General features: G+C 33.1%; 3 protein-coding genes across 5 annotated transcripts; all 3 read left to right on the forward strand.

The window, feature by feature from the left end:
* Positions 1-482: 482 nt before the first annotated feature.
* Positions 483-11363, forward strand: LOC131843260 (mucin-2-like). Of its 2 annotated transcripts, XM_059191890.1 has the most exons (8): positions 483-654; positions 744-1673; positions 1973-2074; positions 2488-2559; positions 3000-3109; positions 3877-3929; positions 8978-9065; positions 9810-11363. In XM_059191890.1, the coding sequence occupies exons 1-8, from the start codon at positions 568-570 to the stop codon at positions 11266-11268; spliced, it is 2901 nt and encodes a 966-aa protein (XP_059047873.1). In that variant the 5' UTR covers positions 483-567; the 3' UTR covers positions 11269-11363. The 2 variants fall into 2 exon arrangements, with proteins under 2 accessions (XP_059047873.1, XP_059047874.1); XM_059191891.1 differs by lacking the exon at positions 2488-2559.
* Positions 11364-11903: 540 nt separating this feature from the next.
* On the forward strand, positions 11904-14851 carry LOC131843281 (V-type proton ATPase subunit D-like). The gene is made up of 5 exons (XM_059191916.1): positions 11904-12178; positions 12476-12714; positions 13550-13631; positions 14136-14247; positions 14691-14851. Exons 1-5 carry the CDS (start codon positions 11912-11914, stop codon positions 14849-14851), a joined length of 861 nt encoding a protein of 286 aa, XP_059047899.1. The 5' UTR covers positions 11904-11911.
* Positions 14852-15548: 697 nt separating this feature from the next.
* On the forward strand, positions 15549-21503 carry LOC131843261 (methyl-CpG-binding domain protein 3). Of its 2 annotated transcripts, XM_059191892.1 has the most exons (5): positions 15549-15752; positions 17393-17542; positions 19195-19360; positions 19630-19774; positions 21126-21503. In XM_059191892.1, the coding sequence occupies exons 1-5, from the start codon at positions 15631-15633 to the stop codon at positions 21290-21292; spliced, it is 750 nt and encodes a 249-aa protein (XP_059047875.1). In that variant the 5' UTR covers positions 15549-15630; the 3' UTR covers positions 21293-21503. The 2 variants fall into 2 exon arrangements, with proteins under 2 accessions (XP_059047875.1, XP_059047876.1); XM_059191893.1 differs by lacking the exon at positions 17393-17542.
* The last annotated feature ends 978 nt before the right edge of the window (positions 21504-22481 follow it).

Raw genomic sequence — 22481 nt, forward strand, 5'->3', positions numbered from 1 at the left:
TCAAGCTGCTTGGCAACTAAAATAGGTAGACGAGAGACTTTCTACAAAGTGTGCCTCGGCGAAAACATGACATGTAAACAGATAGGTATAAATGTAAAAATCACTGATACCCGAGTAAAATTTTAAGAGATGATATAGGATATATATAACATCTCTACAATTTCACATTGCTCAATTGGCAGAACGTATTACCTAATTAACAATTTATAATTATAAAAAAAAAACATTTAAGTATACATTTAACGATAATTATCTATCATTGTTATTGATTTTTTTCTTCTTTACTTAATTCATATATGAACAGAATTTTACATATCAGTTGTCACATACGCAGTCGATGAACTAAGAAAACAATATGAGAAACAAACAGACATGGCTGTATAAGTACAGTTCCCTTTGCTTTTTCTAAAGGTGAAATATTAAAAAAAAAGTAGTTTTATCTATTTAGTTTGTCGTTGTCACTTGTCAAACTGTCACAGCGTTCACTTTGTTTGATACTAACTAGAAAATGCTTTTTGTAAAATCTAAATAAATCTAATTAATTACAACCATACCTTTATAAAAACAATGTCTGCAGGTCTTTTGGATAAGGTTTATATTGGTTTGGATAATGCCCCAACCGCATTTGATATAAAAAATCGCATTCTAGGCCCAGTAAGTTTACTTTATTTTTATCAATATATCCGTAGTCTTTAATAAAAACTAAACGGTAAATGGTACCTTACTTTCACATTTTTTTGCAGAATAGCACAAACTTAGAATATATACGGTCGGAAACAGGAGTTACAGCCTCGTTAAAAGGCGACAAGTTTGAACCGTTGCATTTAGCGTTGCATCACACAAGAGCAGAAGCGTTAGCACCCGCGCGAGCTTTGGCACAAAATTTAATTGAGACAATACGTGCTGAATTGGCGCAATGGAGTGCTGCTCATGCGGGCGGGCCGCCACCGTCATTAAACGTCCCTCCACCGACATTAACTACAACGAGTGCGTCAATGTCCGTCCCGCCGCCAGTTGTCTCTGTGTCCTTACCCACACCGTCAACCTTGACATCTGCTCAACACACAGTAATTCCTCCGGTAGTGAGTGTTGCACCAGCAACTACACCACTGATGACTGTGCGTCAACCGACAGTTTTACAGCTTTTACCACAGCAACAGTATGTGCTTAATCAAGAAAATGGGCAGCTAATACCTATAGTTCAACCTGGTGTTCAAGTTTCAAACACTAATTTTACTTCATTGCCTATAGCCCAGCCCTTAGGCATACAGCAGCCTAATTTTGGTACTACACAAATTGTTGATATATCAAGTATGCAGCCTGTTAATGTGACACAGTTACGATTGAGTGGAGTGCCATCTTCCATGTCGATGATACTGCCCAATGGATTATCATTTCCTCAAGCGAGTTTATCAACTGCTGATACAACTACAGTTAGCTCTGCTACAGCAACACCTGTAGTTTGTGCTGCCCCAAGTACAAATGCCTCACAGAAACTCTTATACAGCACAGATAAAGGAGATAAAGATGTGAAATATCACATACAAGGGACTGACACTGTGCAGTGGACTGTGCCAGGGTCTCAAACGATGCTGATACCATATCAACAGCTTCAAGACTTGACATCTAATCAATCAGGTTTAGCTAATTTGCAGCCACAGCAATTTGTTTCTGTAAGTATTTTTAAATATTTCTGACTGTATGAATTAATAAATAAGTAATAAATAATCTGTGAAAGGCAAGATTGATATTTTATAATCAAGACAGCCAGAACATTTGATATCCAATTGGTTGCTTGAAGTAGATGATAAATCCTCAATATATGAAGAGAATATAGTTGTACGAACTGTTACCTGTTTACCTTTCTACTCATAAATAATAATGTTTTTGACTGTTGCACATTCTATTTTTATAATATCAGTACTTAATTTTGCTTATTTCTTTTAATGAAATTTTGCTTTGATTCATACAGATTGCACCAGCAGGTGGTCTTCCACAAACCTCATTACCATTAAGTGCCACACAGTTGCAACAACTTCAGTCTACTGGCACAATTATGCAGCTTAATCAGAAGGTACATAATTTATCATTAATTTTAAATTTGTTATTCATGTATGGTGAATTATTGTCAAAACAAACTCAAAATTCTGTTATGAATTACTTGATATTACAATTTATTGATCTTTAATTGTAAATACAATACTTTACAATTTACATTTCATTAACAATGCATTAAATTTTAATAACAATGTAATGTCTTTAAAGTTTAACTGGAAGCAAAAAAGTGACAAAAGACAGTACATTTAATGTTAGAACAAATATTCAATAACAACTACATTTTTAATTGAATAGAAACATATTTTATTAATCTATCTGTATATTAAAAGCAACATGAAGTAGTATGAACCTGAGACTCAATTTATATAATTGAAGCTAAACAATATTTGACATAGTTGATATTTAAATGTTTTGCTATTCTTTTAACAGCCAATAGTCAGCAGTGGTTCTTTGATAAATATTATATCAACTGGACAAGCATCATCTCCACAGATTGCATCAGTGAGCATCATGTTTAGAAGTAGCCTTCCTTCACTAAGCATCAGTGTCATAGCTTTGTTCTGTATAAACATTTTATTTTGCTCATAAATTTTTCCTTTTTAATTTCAAAATGTATTTCAAAATAACAATATAGACTAATTATATTTTTATTTAGCATTCTAACATCAAAATTTAATCACAAGGTGATCTGGAAAGCTACTAATTTTAGGAGATGTAACACTATAGTTTTGTTCTGAATGTTTTATTATTTATAACTTTTATTTTGATTTCTAATGCTGGTTATAGGTTATTTTTGTTAAAATAATATTTGCACTGCTTATTAAAAAATATCCTTATTATATTTCAAATTATATAGCATTGTTGCTGAACATGTAAGTGTCATTACTAATTCATGTCCAAAATAATACCAAAACATAATTAGTATTTATGAATAATTACAGAATACATCTACTTCTACAAAAAATTTAAGTGGATCAGAGGCAAGAGGACAGAAGCGACTGTCAGATGGAACTCCTAATCAGTTGCAGTTACGCCCTATAGCACCAGCAGGGTAAGTATTATTACTTGCATTTCAAAATTATTAATAATAATTTACATAAGCTATAATATTATTTCAGATAATAAAATAATTGAACAGCTTCTACAAGAATTAGTTTTAATCAATTTATTCTCTTCACACAACATTAGCCTCCAGAAAAATTTGGTGAATTTTTTTATGAAAACAAATTTCAGCAATTGGCTTTATTATAATTTCTTCAATCTACTTAGGCCCGCAACAAAAATAATACTAATTAGTACTATGAGAAGCAAATCAACAAGTCTTAATATTGCAATCAAGATGTGATGAAGAATTGAGACCATATGGAAAGTACACATTCAACCTCACATATAGGTACATATTGTTGGAGAAATTAATTACACAGTCGTAATAGTACATAGTAGTCGTGATTTAAGTTTAGTTTTATAATAAATAAGAAGTAATGTAATGAATTATTGATAAAAAAATTATGTTAAAAAGAAATTAATTTCCTCAATAAATTTTATATATAACCAATATTTTAAATAATAATTTCATATTTATTTTTATTTTATAAATGAAATAATTGGTACTACAACAATGTATTAATTCTTAAATATGTTCAATTATATAATAAAAATGATTATGAAATATTACATAAAAATATAACTAGAAAATTCTATAATAAATTTCAATATCCGCCGCCTTTTAATTTTTAAAAGGCGAAGGAAACGAAGCTGGTGTCTCTAACATGGAGTATGTTTGTGTTGTGTATGTATTCAAATGATGTGATGCCGCAGGTCACAGGACAAGAGTACGGGAAGAGAATCGCGCGCGTGGACCGCCGCTGCAGGTACTAGCCGGGATTCTACGCTTGATGATATAAATTGACATAAAGACGATACTTCATTTTTAATAACAATATGTTTTCATGACTATCAAGCGTCTATTATCAACGTTGTGGTAAACACTAGACATTCCCTACCCACATTTCGCTGGATGTATTTGAATCCATAAATCTTATAATAAATTTAATATTAAAAATTAAGCGTTTTTACACCAATTTATATCAATTCAAATGTCTATGTCTAATATTCGCTAAAATTGGCTGAAAGCGTAGTCTAACTTTTTTTTATTAACATTAGTGTAGTTTGTAAGTAATATTGCGCAGCGTACATTAATATTAAATCTTAAGTCTTTCACAGTCTAACTCAGATTAGATTAAAATAAAAAGACCTGCGTTCAAGGCCTTACTTTAACACAAAATTGCTGCAAGACCAATGATCAGTGTTTTTTTTTTCTGCATGAATGGCGTAAATTCTAAAAACAATCCAAAATATCTACTGCAATATAGCGTAACTTTTTACTTTTAGCATGCAAGAGGCTGTTTCTTTTCGGACTTTATATGGCTACACTTGTGGACTTATAGCTGGTATATATTGTAAGTTGCAAGAATTTAGATATTTATAATATGACGAGAAGTTTTTCTAACTCTTGTCATATCATTTCTTTAAAAATATATATAAATTTCGTCTCACCACTATAAATGTAATTATCACATACAACGTTAATAAAACAGCACGAGAATTTTGAACTGTTTCCTCTATATTAATTTTATAAAGTATCCCTTGTAAAAAATTGAAAACTCACGCATGTCTTCCTGCGTACCCTCTGTACGCAGGAAGATTTATTGTACTATACTAGCGAACAGGCCCTGTTTCACACGGCTAGTAGAGCAATAGTGGACAGTGGAGTGCGTTGGCGAGAAATCGCTTGAATTAATTTCTCGAGCGTTGCTTGTAGTTTACTTTAGCTGCTAACATATTTATATAACTTGTTTTATAATATTTATAACTATATATATATATATATATTGTTTTAGTAAGCACAATGCTTTTATCTAAATACGGTAACGTATGTCGAGAAAGGAAGAAAGTATTTGTAAAATACAAATGGTATGACGACTTTAATTTTCACCTATATAAATGTCACCGTGGTATTATGAACCAACACTAATAGTGAATAATTTCGCGAGATTTGTAAACTGACAATAAATTGTGATCTGCGCTCTACTGCATATAATAGAACGTATTCATTTTGTGGAGTTTATAATCATCTATCAAACCGCCAAAATGTGAACTGTCATGATTTGCAGGTCAAATTTACGTATTTAAAAAATATTGAAATAGGAAAAGTGTAATTTAGACCATATTAATCGAATACTGCGTTGGTTGGTTATTTATTAATCAAACTTGACTCTTTTAACGTATTTTTATTTATCGCGTTATCGACTACAATTAATATAACACATATTTAATATTAAAAGTTACTATTAATTATACAATTGTAGTTTTGAGTTCTTTTTAATACGAAACTCATTAAATGAACGCTTCGCCTCTTATACTAACGAATGACAGCCAAAAATGGCAGTACAGAGCAGCATATAAAACCGTGCAGTATTTTTTTTTTTTGCAGACTTGTTGAAATTTTGCGTTTTTAGGTAGCTCATACGTAGGTATTATCGTTTGCGTATTACCTAAATAAAATACAAAAGAATGAGTATTATTGCGTAATTCATGAATCCTCAGCACGCAGTTTAGATATTAGTAATGCGTTAATTTATTGTTAATAGTTTTTAAATGTTTGTTATTACTGTTACATGCTTAGTAAGCATGTAACAGTAATAAACATTGCCTACTTAAAAATCTATGTGAATTTTACTAACTGAACGCTTCAAATACAAAATAGTCTTCGCGTGCTTATGCGTACTTATAATTGGCGCTGTATTAGGTTACATAGCATCTGCGTTTGAAATAAAATAGAAATTATCGTATCTCACCAATTACTTAGTCTAACTACAAAACTTTGTTTCCTAGCAGCAATTGCACCAAGATAAATACGTAAATATAATAGGGTCATACCTCTGCTCCCGTCACACTGTTCTCTGGTGTGCCGCAAGGTAGTCATCTAGGCCCGTTATTATTTGTCATCTTCATAAATGACCTAATCGATGTCCTATCCTGTCCTTGTCTACTTTATGCAGATGACGTTAAGATATTTTCTACGGTGGACAATAGTACTGACGCTCACAGATTGCAATCGGATTTAAATTCACTTTCCGATTGGTGTGATCGTAATTTCATGCAGCTCAATGTGGGTAAATGTTTCGCTATAACTTTTACTAAAAAAACAAATAAACTCGAATTTGACTATATTCTTAAGGATAAAATTCTTGAACATAATCGTGTCGCAAAAGATCTGGGCGTGCTTTTTGATGACAAACTAACATTTCGAGACCACTATGATAATATTGTTGACCGTAGCTACCGTCTTCTTGGGTTCATTACAAGATCAACTAAAAACTTTCGGCAGAGTAGAAGCTTAATTAGTATCTATTACTCACTCGTACGTAGTATTTTAGAATATAACTCGGCTATCTGGTCTCCCTTCTATAGACTACATAGCAACCGAATTGAAAGTATTCAAAGACGTTATTTAAAGATACTTAGCTATAGATGCGGCTTAGGTCGTAAACTTGCATCTTACAGTGAACGTCTGGAATACTTTAATCTGGACTATTCTGGACCCTTTATATATAAGACGACAAAATAATGACCTAACCTTGTTACATAAAATTATTCATCATCAGTTGGACTCGTCCACTCTTCTTTCTCTATTAAACTTTAATACGAGATTTAGATCACGCAACCGTAATTATAACACCTTCTATCTTCAGGTTTACTCAAATAATACTTCTTATTATAATCCAATAGTTCGAATGTGTCGTCAATACAATGAAATTCTTGTCTCGAATAGAAATATAGATATTTTCCATTCAACGCTGGTCCAGTTCCGGAGACAATTAAATTTCCACCGTAAAGAGACAAATTATATTTAACATTGTACCAATTTTCTTTTCTTTAATATAAATAAAATTGTGTTAACATGATAATTCATTGCATTACGTAGTTATATATCATTTTCTATTTAGTTTACTTTTTATTATATAACCTTATCTAGCTATCTAGCGTATATTGAATGCGTCTATATAATTTAGCTCTTAGGCATACATAGTGTTGGATTGCAATCCAGTTCTGTACCGAACTACACGCTCCTAATTATATTATTATATTGACTGTAATCTGTTTTGTATGCTAATAAATAAATATTGGTTAAATTTTTAAAAATATTATTTATTAGAATTATTTTTCCATTTTCGGATATATCTCTTGGAAACCACACCCACCAATATTGTGTATCATGGATACGAAATAAGAGATACTTGCAAGACTCCTCAGGTCACGTGTCGATTTTATATCTACACGTGACGCTAGTCGTATAGAGGAGGATGGAACGTCGGGGGGAACTACCACTTCATCTCCGGCAGTGAATAACTTCTATGTTTATAGTTCTTCGCCACATACTCGCTGGTCTCAATTGTATGAATTTAAGAACTGATAATTGAATATTATATTTTAATTGCGCTGGGATTGTACTTCCGTGTGCACTGGTAAGAGAATTCTGGATATCGCATAGAGGCGAAGAGGTGGAACAGAGTAGCTAGAAACCTAACGGCTTGTCGATACGAACAGGTCTCTATAGACGCATCTCCTATGTTAATTATACCAAATTATACTCTTGCCATAGTTTGGAAGTTCAAGAATCAATTTTATGTAACTAGCTGTTACAATTATTTAATTTATGGCATGGTAGTAATGTGCATGAAAAGCTAGCTTGGCGTTGACAATGCATCCAAACTACAAATATGTAATAACACTAGATATTGCATATCTTTGAGCTGATATATAGTACGTATATTATTACGTCTGTAATCAACGCATGCAGACTTGAATAATACATTAAATCCTGTATAGGAATGAAAGTTACAGTTTCTTTATCCACAATAAGGAATTTGCCAAAAATACTTACCCTTACCAATGCAGTGTAATTTTATTTCTGATGATTGTCGAATCCCATTCTAATCAATCTAATATAAAAAAAATTCATTTTAGTCCATTTAATACGACAAGAATTTACCAATCATAAAATTTTTATCTCCTAAATTTTATGTATTTAAGCTTGTAAACTGGATCTTAATCGTTTTAATGTAATATGATATTGTTTAATATATTTATTTCAGATGTTGCCGTATATAGATATATATATATATATATTATCAATTCGTCCAAATAGATGTAAATTGTATTGCTGGCGACAGGCATTAATTAGTATTTTTTCAGAGCTTCGATGTATGCTGGTAATGCTCAGATACAGATTTGCGTAAATTTTAACATAAAATAACCATCTGCTGACATCGATTGCTGAGAAATAAAAATTATTTATCTATTTTTTCGTTTTTTTGCAATTGAATATTTTATATGTCTTTATCTGTTATTTAGCAGAGTCACTAAACACATCCAGTTTAAAATGCTGTGCTCAACAAAAGCAGTGTTCACAATTTTTATATTATTTATTTGCAGATTTTCTAGATACTTTCTACTACTAACTTGTTCCAGTCTGCTGTAATCCTGCCAACGGCATGCATGATTAAAATTTATATTGTAAATAATATAGCAATGCGTAGGTATTAGATAAAGGCGTACATTGCGGCGTAACACATCGTATGACTTTGTTTATCGAAATGGAAAAATATGACATTGGTTTTCATTGATATTAAACTGTAAAATAAAAATTGTTATCTTATTTATTTGGTCGAAAGCCGTTTCGGTATTTAAGCGCTTCTTAGAATTAGCTATTGTTAATGTATAATATTGTTATTTTATACTGTAATATTATATGTCTTTATGCCATAGCTGCTTCCACATAAGGAACACTTTATAGATACTTCTATTTCATATAGCGTATAAGTAGGTTACTATAGCTATATTATGTTATCTACAGCTAGAGACAGTACAGTTGTCAGCATGGGGATGAAAATCAATCCTGCTCACGGAACCATTATTCACGTGTCATCAGGACAGCAAACAAAGTAAGATATATAAATTATGTAACATAATATTTTTATATATAATTCAAATGACAAACAGACTGACGGCCCACCTGCTAGTAAATAGTAACCGTCGCCTATGTACAGGGTACAGGGCATGATAACGTGATGACGCCATTATGTACATCAAGTTATCATGTCACTCCTACTATTCTGTAGGACTAAGATTTCATGTATGTCGTGTAATTTCACTCCTTTATCTCACTCTCCAACCGAAACACAGCTTAAAAGTGGCAATGATTAAGTAATTAAATAATAGCCATGTAAATCCTTGGTTCAAGAAAGTCAGCAACCTGCATCAAATATTCCATACTTAAATTCCATTGTTCGTTATAAAACTACTAGCTTCTGCCTCCGAGGACATTTTATTGACTAGAATAGAAAGAAGCGCATTATCCTAAATTATACGTGTATGTAAAATTTCAAGATGATTGGTAATGGCTTGAAAGTAAATAACTCGCTCACTATTGCATTTATAATATTAGTTAGGATATAATACTGGTAGTAAAGAATACTCACTTTAGAAATACATCGTCTCAAAAACACATAATACGTTAGAGAATGGACGACATGGTGTTTGTAGAAAGTCGATCATCCTAGTCCAAAATCTATGAGCGAAACCGATTTTGCCAGTGTATAATGAGACAAAAATTATAATAATATTAATGAGTCTTAATTGCCGATATCTACACACATTGTTCAAATTCTATCTTTTGCTTTATTCAGTGCGGCAACTTCAGGCGTCTCACAAGACGGCAGCGGGATGTACATCCGCCAAATAGACAGAAACGCTATACAAATCCAAGGCAGCAAAGACAACTTGAAACAAGACCTCACAGGGAACAAGGTTCAAAGCGCAGCTCAAAACGTACAAATGATAACAGTACCCCCGGGAATGACTGTACTACAAAATCCTCTAAACATCAGTCAAGTACCGACTATGATTGGCCAGCCGAACAGCCAAGTGTACATGATCCCGGCGAACCATCCAAACTTGGTCCAAACCGGGGGATTACCACCAGGAATTATAGGGCAACAGGTGTTACAGCCTGGGCAAAATGTGACGGTTATGCAACCCAATCAGCTGAGTGTACCCGGTGGGGTACAGTACAATGTTCCACTGATGCCAATGAATATGCAAGGCAGCTCACAGTATATGCCCGCTGGTATAAATTTAAATACTCAGTTATCGGCGCAACAGCTTAACGCAGCTCTCGCGGGACAGCAGCTAACAAATCCTAATTTAGCCGTATCTGGCACCATACCTATTGTACAGGCTCCCCCACCTGCCTCACCTATGACTAATACTCCTACTATACCTATTTCACAACCACCACCGCCCATCCACCAAATAGTACCCCAGAACTCCTTCATGACACCAACTACACAATTCACAGGAATTCCTCCCCAATACATGATGCAACCCAATTCTGGGACACTAACTGTTCCGGGAAATAATCCTAATGTCCAATATAATTTGCCTACCAGTCAACCCACCAATCCTACCTCGAACAATGGTAATGGACAGTCTACTACCACTACTGACAGCACGAATGGTGCTAATAATCAGACAAATTATATCTCGTCTTCTCAAGATAATTATTCTATATCAGGCAATTCATCTGTACAGAATCCTGGTCAACAGAGTTTCCCTTCTGCGGTAGACGGTTCGACAACGCAAAGTACAGGCATTACTCCACAAAATCAAACTGTTACACCTAATTATGGATCCAACGGTGCAAACCAGACTTCAAGTTATAATGTAAATCAAAACACATTATCACAGCCACCGCCTAATTATAATACCAACTCGGCAAATGCACCGAATCTACAATCAAGTAATCAAAGCTACGGACAAGGAACATCCACCACACAGAACACTTCACAAAGTAATTTCTCACCATCTACAACACTAGCTCCAAACCAAAACTATCCACCGCCAAATCTCCCAAACATGCCCAATGTCGGTTTTCCTCCTAATCCAAATCCACAGAATCCATACCCTAACGCAACGGGTCAAAACATGGCAGCTTATGCGAATAATCAGTACCAGTATAGCAGTAGACCGTGGTTTCGGCCTCGCTACGGATCACCCCAAGGGTCACCCTATAGTTCCGGAGCTGGACCTCCGAACGGCCCACCGATGCCTCCTCTAGGCAATTACAATTATTGGCAAGACAGTTGAGACCTAGACGATATTTATTGGAATTTCGTATAGTTAAGAAATAATATATGAACTGTGCTAGTGAAATATTTCTTACATTTAAGTAAACTTAAAAACAGACTGCTTTACTTAATACATTTGTAAATTGTAAAGATAGAATTAAGACGAAATATAGACTACTTCTAATATCTGAACCATATTTTATTTTATTATATGTGGGTCCTCAAATTAGCTTGGGAGTCTGAATTAATCTATAATATATAAAGCTGCATTATTACAGTATAAAATTTTTAGAAATTTCCTCAACTTTATTTGCAAAAGCAATAGTACAAATGTTTGACTATTGTTTTTGCAAATAAATAGTAGTATATACAACATATCAGAATTTATCTATTGAAACCAACAAGAAAATTTCAATAGATAAATTCTGAGCAGCAATATTATGAATAAATGGTCGTGTGTGATAAATAGTATAACAGTTATTTTTTAGACGAGTATAGTTAATCTAAAGTAGGGCATCGATTATAAAGCCATATATAATTGAAATAATTACTCTTTTAAAAAAAAAAATTAAATTGTCATCCTGACACTGAAAGACTAGACATTATCTAGAACTACACAGGAACAGTCGTAAAGCGTATATGTCTAATAATAATAGCAAAGCATGAATACCGATAATCGTTATCCCGTCACAGCGTCAATGTTCATGTTAAGGGAAATAACACATCGTCAGGAGCAAGTAAAACGTGGGTACCAACTCCTGAGGCGAAAGGCTGAAGCTCTTCGTATAAGAGGCAGGCAAGCAGCAGCGGAACTTGCCTCTACCCAAGCGATTTTGGGCCACACGTTGAGAGAAGCGTACATATCGCTAGCTGCTATTAAATTCACTAATGGAGAGACTAACGCTTTGGTTCTAGAAAATATTGGACAAGTAAGTTGTATTTAACATAGCTTGCATTGAGCATCATTACCACCAAGTAATAAGTTCTTGTTCATATTGACGTATCTATAGTTAATTATCATTATCCATCATTTCGTTAGATACAGACTTTCGATGGTGTATATTTTTAAACACTAGTTTTTTTTTTAGAATAGCAATTACAAGTAGGCTAAAACCATCGAATATGTATAATAGTATTTCTACTCTATATTTATGTTTGTAGGCCTTCAGCCAATGGCTGCAAGAAAATTGTTAAATATTTCTATTTTATCTTCGTATTTATATTAGGCGCAAATCCGTGTACAACGTATATCAGAAAACATATCTGGGGTAGCAACTGTGTCATTGCAAGCAGTCGAAGACTCGACTGTGGGTGATGTTTTCCGTTACGCCGGCCTTGGAGCTGGTGGCCACCGCACGGGAGAAGCCAAGAAAGCGTTCAAGGAAGCTATCCACATCCTCGTCAAGTTTGCGTCGTTGAGAAATACCTGTATTCTGCTGGATGAGGCACTTAGAACTACGTTCAGGTATTATGAAAAAACACAATTCTTAATTTACACTATTGAACATCGTAGTATCAGAGAAGCCTAGTAACAAGTGTAGCAAATGCTACGGACTCTACGCACAGAGACCCCGCAGCCTCTCCTGTCTGCCCATAATACAACGAAGAAAGCGTGTAATTTCAACCATTTTTATTTTAGTTTTTACAGGCGCTACACCGAAAAAAGTATATATAACTTGCAAATATTGTTATTAAACTCAAAATTGAGTAGTGAAACCGAACCATAGGCATCTTGATAAATAATTTGTTACAAGCCTGCGCTGGCTTAATCCGGTACTGGATAAAGGTACCTAAATGATAGATTTAAAATTAAATTATAATGATAATGGAATCGCGCGCCGAATGCGCTGGCTAAGTCAGGTCTATTTTTTTTTATGGATGATAATGATATGGTGCGCACGCCTGCGCTAACGGTTTACTGTGGCGGGGCACCTGTGGAGGATTATAGAGATGAACATGAGGTCAGGTCAGTTAGCCCATCGTGACATTCATCGTGTAAATTCCTGGTGAATTTGTCACGATGGGCTAACTGACCTGTCCTCATGCTCATCTTATCATCCTCCACTGGTGCCCCGCCAGCGTAAACCGTTAGCGCAGGCGGGTGCACCATTCCATTATCAACCTTCAAAAAAAAAACAATCCCTTTCCCCCAGTCAGGTCTATTAGCAACGGCAACAAATTCACCGGACATTAAGCATTATGATTTCCAAGAGTGCTTCGTTGATATAGTATAATGCTAAGCAAGATCATATAAATGACCACTACCTAACAATGCAATAATATTAGTTCATTTATTTTAGAAAGATAAATGGTATTGAGAAAGTAATTATGCCAAAATTACGAAACACCGAAGTCTACATATTGATGGAAATGGACGAAAGGGTAATTTTCTTCTTTAACATATAGAGTCACAGATAACACAATAACTTATATTAGTATTTGAGTGAAGCTTGATATCATACATAATCTGTTAGCGCACCTGATGGAAAGTAGTACTTAGGCGTCGCCTATATACCTACATAAATGTAATTTACACATATTCCTGAGGACCAAACTATGATGCCTCTGCATTATTTCCACTGTTGATTATAGGTCTTTCCCAATCCCTTTCACCATATGCAACTTTCCGCCTTCCTCACCAATCCACTCCACCAGCCTCCTTGATGTCGTCGGTCATATTGCAGGACATTCCATCACCCATTCGCGGTATATTACTTTAAAACAGAAACACAGCTTTAAGTCGACTGCATGATGGCAGGAATACATTGAACAGAGGTAAGGCCTCTGATACCGCAAACGACTTTATTGCACAAGTTTAGCATGACTACATGATATATTAAACTCTATTAATATAAATTTAAAGAATAAATATTTAATGCTAATTAGGAGAGAGAAGATTTTCATCGATTAAAAATGGTGAAAGCTAAGAAGATTCAGAATCAAGCTATTGCGAAATTACGTCCAGAACCACGGGGCGGTGACAGCGGAGACTCGAGTGGTTTGCTTAATTTTTCACTATGATAATAAATTCATTCATTGTCCATAAATATTTTCTTGCCTCCTTTTTTTACAATAACTTCAATCACAAAAATTATTGGATTGCACTATAAATTAGTTAAAGGTGTACAATATTAACATTATAAGAAGTCAATAATTGTTAATAGTCAGATGTATGAAATAAATTAAAATTTTGCATCATATTACTATACGTATGATTTATTGTTATATATTATATTTTACGTAGGTATAATGTATAACATGAATTTATAGAACTCATGCGTTACCATACCCTTACTGTAATGTCACGCTTTCGTAGCCTGTAATTTCACGTAATTGTAAGAGAGATGTCGGTCACGCTGCAGACTCTGTACAAATTCTACCTCGGTATAGCAGACCTTTATGACATTAAAACATTTTCAAACAGTTCAATATTTATAACAGTGTCGAATGGACCGTCATCATCTCGTATACGATCGTTGGACTGTCTCACGAGTATTCTGTACCCGTGCACTGCCCCGATCGCGAACAGCACCGAATCTGAAGGAGACGTCAAGCCCACATGCTACTCTCACCACTGGGACGACGACGATCTACTGTTTTGAAATAATTTATTATTATACAAATTTATTTATTTTTAATACATAATTTTCTATAATGAAAGTAGTCTAAGTTACTCCTTATAACGTTAGCTATTTCCGAGTGAAAGTGCAAGCTGCAATTAATTGCTAATTAATTGCTGTGGTTAATTAAAATTAAGACTTGTTTTGATAAAATAAACTGATGATATGAAGATGTACTAATATAATAAGAAAAGTTAAGGCCCACGAAATAATTATATTTTAAAATATATGTTTTGCATTAACTGTATTAAATACAAAATATAATACTATTCGAATTTACAGGTGAAATGGAAAACGCTTAAAAGTATTTATTTGTTCTATTTAAATATTTTGTACATCTCTGTGTAACGACGTCAAAATATGATTTTATATTTGACGAAAATTTACGTTGATCTTCATAAGATCATCATAATTATTTATTATAGCCGAAAAACAATTAACTCTATAGAGCGTAACGTTACGTTGTATTTGATCGTGTATTCATATACTTTCAGTATGTAATATTATATTATCTGTGCTTTCAGTGATTAGAATAAGTTTGTTTTTAAATATTAAAAGTAATAGTTACTTGGCAATCACTGGTACGGTAGTTTTAAAAGGCTTGCATCCAGAGCCATCGAAACCATTTTAAAAGTATTGTATTCTTCTGTTTATTTGGTATTTAGTAACAAAAAAATATTTCTGCAAATAGTAATTATTTCGTTTACATTTCCTATTAAAACTATATAATAACTTGAACGTTAATCAATTTTGTGAAAATAATGAATATTTCTATTGAAAGGAAAAGATCAGATTGCACTGCTCTTCCTAAAGGATGGCAAAGAGAAGAAGTTATTAGAAAAACTGGCCTAACTGCTGGCAAAGTTGATGTTTATTACTACAGGTATTTTACGATAACATTTTATTTCTTAATTAGCAATAATCTAGGTAACATAGCCATTCTCTAATGAAAATAAATTCACAAAAATGTTTTAACCTATTTTTGTTAGATGTAATCACATTACGGCCAGTGGGTGCTTAAGTTTTCGGTATGTCGGAAGTACCTAAGTTACTTCTAAATTTCTAATATCATTACTAAATGTCATAGCTCTATACAAATTCTTTTATTTTAATAATATATTAAAAAAAATTGTAATGTTTACCGAGTTGGACATTTGATTGTGTGACTGTAAAATGAAAGTGACAATTGTATCTATATATTTAACATTTTACATTGAGTGATGCCAAACTAGTCCTCATGTAAAATAATTTCATGTCAATGCAGCACATTTACATTGCCATTCACAACTGACTTGAATATTTTGATCTGAAATTTGTGCATTCACTTTGCTCCCTCCATGTGCATGTCAAAACTAGAACTGCTATAAAAATGACTATGCACAAATATTTGTTAATATAAAATAATTATTCCTAAATACAACTGTATCTATCTAATCTGCTTGTAGTGCTATTGAAACTGAATATTATATTATGAATTATGAAAAACAGAAATATAATGAAAATTGGCAGCACATTAATTGTAATTAATAGTGTAGTTAAAAGTGTAAGCTTTGTACATTGTCCTAAATGATTAAATAAATGTGTTAAAGATTCTTGTATTTTCCAGATGTTTAGTTAAAACAATCATTTGAACTTTGCTGTCCCATTTGTTTAATGAGTATATATCTAGGTGTTCCACATGGTTGATATTTTTTCCAAATAAAATCCAATTTAGTATTCTTTTTATGACCATATAGGTAAAGACTGACAGAGTTCATGTTTGGGTGGTTTGAAATGCTTAAATTTAACATCACAGTTATGTTTGGGATGTTAGGAGGCCTATTGAAGAGAGTCCAGGTACTACACTGTACACAAATATTGTCAAATCCGTAGGAATAGCAGCACTAGATAGTTAAAATGAATTTAAAACACTTAGTTCAAACATTGTGTAAAAGCAAAATTAACTAATTTGTACAGAATAGTTTATCTTATTTCAATTTATATAAATTGATAAAAATAATAATGTTACTGAGATTTATTATGTTTAAAACTTGTGTTTATATTTATCTAAGCATTGCAAAACTTACTATGTCAAAGGAACATTCAAATCAGAGAAACTATTTCTAAGATTATCATGCACAAACACACAGACATACCTATTACATAATCTCAACATAAACAAATTTAACTAATATCTATTCTGTAATTAAGTACTTATATGGTAGTATTTTATTATATGTATGTAGGATGAGCAAATTGAGAAGAATTTTTTCATCAAGTCATCATCATGTTTGGAGACTTTAATTAGATACACAAATTTTTGATAGGTGTTCATTTGTTGTTTAAAATACATTGATAAATCTAGTCCTAGTGTTTTAATGTTATTAATTAATTATGAGATAAAACTACTATAACAATCAAATGTCTACTCGCATTTTTAAGATACATATTATAAATGAGGGCTAAAAATGTATCTGCCTACCCAGTGCTAAATTCAACACTATAATAGATCACTGTCGACTGCTGACAATAAATTTTCTATAGCCCTACAGGTAAAAAGTTTCGCAGTAAACCGGAGCTAGTACGTTATCTTGGTGATAGTGTGGACCTGTCGTGTTTCGACTTTCAGCAGGGTCAAATAAACACAATGCTGCTGTGCAAGGCCAAGAAAGCACGAGCGCAGTTCGATTACAGGTTCCACATCAGTGTCATAACTTCTCTCACTTGTGTTGTGATCATAGTGCAGCTTTGTGTTCTTAATGTTTGTGCTGATTAGAAATGCTTGTATAGTTGTCAGTGCAGTGTGCCCTAGAACTTATCTCTTACACCGCGTTTTCTCCAAACATTATGTATTGTACATGTATAAAACATGTAGAGATCATGTATTTATATGTGTTGTTTTACATGTATAAAACGTGTTTCTTGCTTGTGTAGATGTCACAGCTGTTTCTATCAAAATATGTGTCCCGTACATCATATTTTGCGACAAATATTTTGGCGGAAATGGGGGATTAGATTAATTTGTGTAATATCTTTACATTTAGTCAAACACCAATTATTGCACAGCTTCAACACAAAATCAGTACTAGTACCTGTTTAACCTTGAACACACGGAGCTTAGTCTATGTTATTGTAGTGCTTGTCTCACCTCACCATTCATTTCTGTAACTCACAACGGCTTTGCTAATTGTATTTTATCATTTGTTTTCTAAAGCTTAACATATGTTGCCAACTCTTACACAAATTTCACATTCCAACTGCAAGGCAGCTTAGGTGGTAGCTAATGTTAATAATTATACAATATCTGTATCTGAGTCTGTAATAATAAGAAATTGTGATATACACAAAATTTGAAGTGCATACCATTATTTGGTAGCGGGCGGGGTATATCGTCTTCGACAAAGTCGTCCGCATGGATAATCGTATATCACCTATTAATTCTACCACCAAACCGTTTACTTGCATGCTGTGTTTGCTCTATAGAAACGGTAATTTCACTTCCCTGGGAAGTGAAATTACTGCGTATGGTACCTCTTAGGTTGTATCTAATTGGACCTTAAAACTGAGAAGTCCTGAAGAATACCACATGATGTCTATCATGTAATGTAGACGACAAACTACGTGAATTTATACAAAAAAAAATATTTTTTTTATATAATAGGAAAGTAATAAGAAAAGTTTATTACGAATTATAAAGTATGCATTTTAAAGATAGTACGTAGAGTAACAATCACATTAATAAAACATGTAGCTTTGAACACTGACTAGTAATGTAGTTTACTGTCTACATAGATTTACCCTTTGGGAAAAATATAGATGTATATATATTGCAACTTATGGTAAATTAAAACCAAAGAATTATGTAGTAATTAAAATGAAGATCTGATAACATTTGATGATTTGGGTATTTGACAACGCATCCGACCGTATTGAATGGTCACAAAAATATAGACCAAATGGATAAACTTGCAAAATGACTGGGATTTTTTAATGGGCAAGTTTTTTTTATTTTTGTTGAATAGAGCTATTTAACTTATAAACGAAGCTAGACATTACCGTAGCATGGTTTGTTCCCGCCTGGGCCGTTTGTAACCGGAAATTTGCCACTCCTACTTTTTTTTAATTAATGGAGAAAGTAATAATGTACTCTTTCTGTTTTTTCCCTAAAATTTTATATTTACTTTAAGCTTAATGCTTATTACGCCATCTGGAACAATGCACCATCTCGTATGTCATGGAGTTATAGCTGGGATATTAAACTAGTTGAACGGCGAAAAAATACCATTAGTTGCAATATGTTACGGATCGTATCGAAAACAGAGTAATCAAATACATATGTAAAACAGGGGAGTACGCTCTGATGCGTCGCTGGTGCCTCCAATACGCCAAACTGCTTCAATTTTCAAACAGCCCGTCACCGTGTTTAAAACACAAGAGAGCAAAGTGAAGACAGACTTGAAACATGGCACCCAAGAGAAACCCAAACAATTATTTTGGGAGAAGAGGCTTGAGGTTGGTATCAATGTTATTTCTCACGTAGATATAAAAAGTTATCTTCCTATATCTACATATTTAACAAATATGCAATACGAGATTGGTCTACATACAGTGGGAAACGTATTCCCATCTTTTCATAATATTATGGTGTTTCAAATTTATAAAAAAATTAATAAACGAAATGTGGACTTGTCAATCGTTACGTTCACCACAAACTAAGGATCAATATGCTGGCTCATATTGTATAAATAGTAATAATAAATAAATAAATGAAAATCTTTCAGGGTCTAACAGCCTGTGATGCAAATGGTGTTATTGGAACGACATCTCTTCCCAAATATATAAAACCGTTAGGTCCTTATACATCTGACGCAACTACTATACAGTCTTTGGCAACGGCTCTTCATGTTTCCTCTCAACCAATTACAGGTAAGATCATATAATACAAACATAAATGGAATAAAACTAATGAATAATGAAATTAATTCTTGTATGAAATATTATTATAGATACTTATTTGAAAGTATGTTTTTCTTTCAAAATTATCGTACTAGCTGAAGTGAGGTACACTTAATGCGAGAGATGTTCAGGTTTTATATTTAATGTTATAGTTTTTCATATAATGCCGTGTAATTTGTCAAAAATGTAATAAAGTAACCTCGCCATGGTGTCTGTGAAGACTGAAGCGAGAAAACCTACTATACAAACAATTGACCTACTATTAAACATATCCCATCAAAAACATAAATGTGAAATGATAGCCGAGTTTAATATTATGATATATACCTTGATTGTTGATTTCTACGACAAAAGAGATGAGATCTAAATGGGTGCCAAGTTCAATGGTCTGTCCTGAAATGCATTTATAACAATATAAATATCATTTCTTCTTATAACTTAGGATAATATACTGTAGCCTAAGGTCTAACTTGGCCAGTTCTCATATACCAATTATTACTTTCGATTGCTAGTTACTACTAATATTAAAATAGGAACCGACAAGTAACATGTTTAGAACTTGAGAAGACTACAGTATATTTCGTATATGAAATATAATATTTTTTCCTTTATATTCACCTAATTACCTATCTGCATGCCAAATTTGAACTTCCTAGGTCATCTGGAAGTGGGTTATAATTTTGATCTATAGTTGATCAGTGATAAAAATGACGATTTTTGGACATTAATATCTAAATAACCGTTTGAGATATGTTTATGAAATTTGGAACACATATTTATCTCGCAAGTCTCAATATATGAACCAAATTTGACTGGTTTGTGTGAAAGAGTTTTTGAGCCACTTTTGACCCCCTCATAGGGGGTCAAAAGTGGCTCCAAATGGTTCGTGTAAATATACACACGGTGCTGCTTGCCAGTTTACTTGAAACTCGGCTTGACACGCTACCGCGTGTCTAGATTATGGACAACATATATACAAGAAAAATTGTATGTTAGATGTTGTTAGATAATGAATGTTTCTATTCTAACATTGTAAAAAATTTTAATAAACAAATTATACTTACAATCCAATTTATACCCCTATTTAGTCCAGATCAAGGAAATCCTAGGCACACTCTTAGCAGATTATTTTTTTTTATTTTCGAAACAAATAAAACGTCATTCTATTCCAAATTCGGAGTCATAAGTAAATCTTCTCATAATTATGACAGGTACCGTTAAAGTATGACAGTCAATATACTACATATACTTGCTACATCACTTTAAAAATGTACCCTGTAGATATATGTATATAATTACATATATTGTATTTGTCTTTCAGGTCAAATTGGAGCGAAACAAGCTATATTAGAAAATCCTGGTGTTTTTTTAAACCCTGAGCAACCACTAATAGCGGCCGTGACGATAACAAAGGATGACGTACGACGACAAGAAGAACGTGTGAAACGGGCGCGCCAGCGTCTGCAGGAAGCTCTAGTGGCCGCGTAGGGTTCCGTCGGCGGGGATCCTCTGGAACCCGCCGCAGACCTCGACCTACTGGATTCGACGGAACCTATCTCACCGGCACCATCACCTAAAACAGTGCCAGAATCCAACGCTGAAAATAATGAGTAATCATAATATTAATTAATGATCTACTAAAAAGAAGACTACTCTGTACTGTAGTATTATATTATTAGTAATCAGAATATCACTATATTTTCTTATGTAGCCGGAATGGCAAAGAATGACTAAGATCCGTACTAAATAATTTCACTGCCATATCTCATCCTTCAGCTGAAATATAGCTTACAAAATAAGCTGCTTGGCGTTTTAAGTAGGTGACACACAGAGGTACTTCACGATGGCGACATTGTACAGAATCTTCCTCAGTGTGATATTTTATAAATACTTTATCAATGAGGATCAATATGTTCTTGGAACTTAATGATTAGTTTCGAATAAGTACGCGGCTAAGATACGAAAAACTTCTATGTGAAGAATTAGATAAACAGTGCAAATGTATATATCTGAATCGTAATATGTGGAATGATGAATTATATACGTGTTTATAAATTTGCTACTACATTAATGGTGTAAACATGCCATTTCTGTTATTTCATAGAACAAATTATATAGAAAGCATAAAATTAACACTTGTCAACTTCATTGTTGGAAGACTTTTCTATAGAATTTTTATTTATATTTTCAGTGTTTTGTAGTGTATTGTGGTATTGTTGTATGTATTGCGAAATTTAATAAATAATAAGTGAAACGGTGTCCTGTATTAGAGAGAAAATTCTTTCAGTATTTGAAAGGCATATTATTTCAGAGTGAGATAGGCTATATATTGTTAACATATACAAAACTTATTTTTTAATAAACCGATTTTATCTTATGATGTCATGCTGGTTGAAATGTCCGAATGTATGAAGTATTCTATGGTTATAAGTTTAAAAATTCTTTCGTGTCTAGGTATATAAAGGAATGTAATATACTTTAATAAAAAAATGTAATAACTTAATTTTGGTTTAATTCAATAGAAGTAGATCAAATAATTGAGACATTTTTGCACTGCTAATTACTAATTAAGAATTTTATTTCACAACCGTATAATATTTTAAATATGTGAAAATTACGTATGATAAAGAAAGTAATATGACAGTATAAGACTTTATAAATTTTATATAAGCAAAAG

This window comes from Achroia grisella, unplaced genomic scaffold, assembly GCF_030625045.1.
Source record: "Achroia grisella isolate CSIRO2021 unplaced genomic scaffold, CSIRO_AGI_Agris_v1 utg2946, whole genome shotgun sequence".
Lineage (NCBI taxonomy): Eukaryota > Metazoa > Arthropoda > Insecta > Lepidoptera > Pyralidae > Achroia > Achroia grisella.

Excerpts from the sequence above, each read along its gene's own strand:
- LOC131843260 (XM_059191890.1), top strand. The coding sequence starts at position 568 with ATGTCTGCAGGTCTTTTGGATAAGGTTTATATTGGTTTGGATAATGCC. Across the intron at positions 1,674-1,972 it reads AGCCACAGCAATTTGTTTCT|ATTGCACCAGCAGGTGGTCT; the intron begins GTAAGTATTTTT and ends TGATTCATACAG. Across the intron at positions 2,560-2,999 it reads CATCTCCACAGATTGCATCA|AATACATCTACTTCTACAAA; the intron begins GTGAGCATCATG and ends GAATAATTACAG.
- LOC131843281 (XM_059191916.1), top strand. The coding sequence starts at position 11,912 with ATGAATACCGATAATCGTTATCCCGTCACAGCGTCAATGTTCATGTTA. Across the intron at positions 13,632-14,135 it reads TGATGGAAATGGACGAAAGG|GAGAGAGAAGATTTTCATCG; the intron begins GTAATTTTCTTC and ends AATGCTAATTAG. Across the intron at positions 14,248-14,690 it reads TGACAGCGGAGACTCGAGTG|TGTCGAATGGACCGTCATCA; the intron begins GTTTGCTTAATT and ends TATTTATAACAG.
- LOC131843261 (XM_059191892.1), top strand. The coding sequence starts at position 15,631 with ATGAATATTTCTATTGAAAGGAAAAGATCAGATTGCACTGCTCTTCCT. Across the intron at positions 17,543-19,194 it reads CGAGCGCAGTTCGATTACAG|GGGAGTACGCTCTGATGCGT; the intron begins GTTCCACATCAG and ends TATGTAAAACAG. Across the intron at positions 19,775-21,125 it reads TTCCTCTCAACCAATTACAG|GTCAAATTGGAGCGAAACAA; the intron begins GTAAGATCATAT and ends TTTGTCTTTCAG.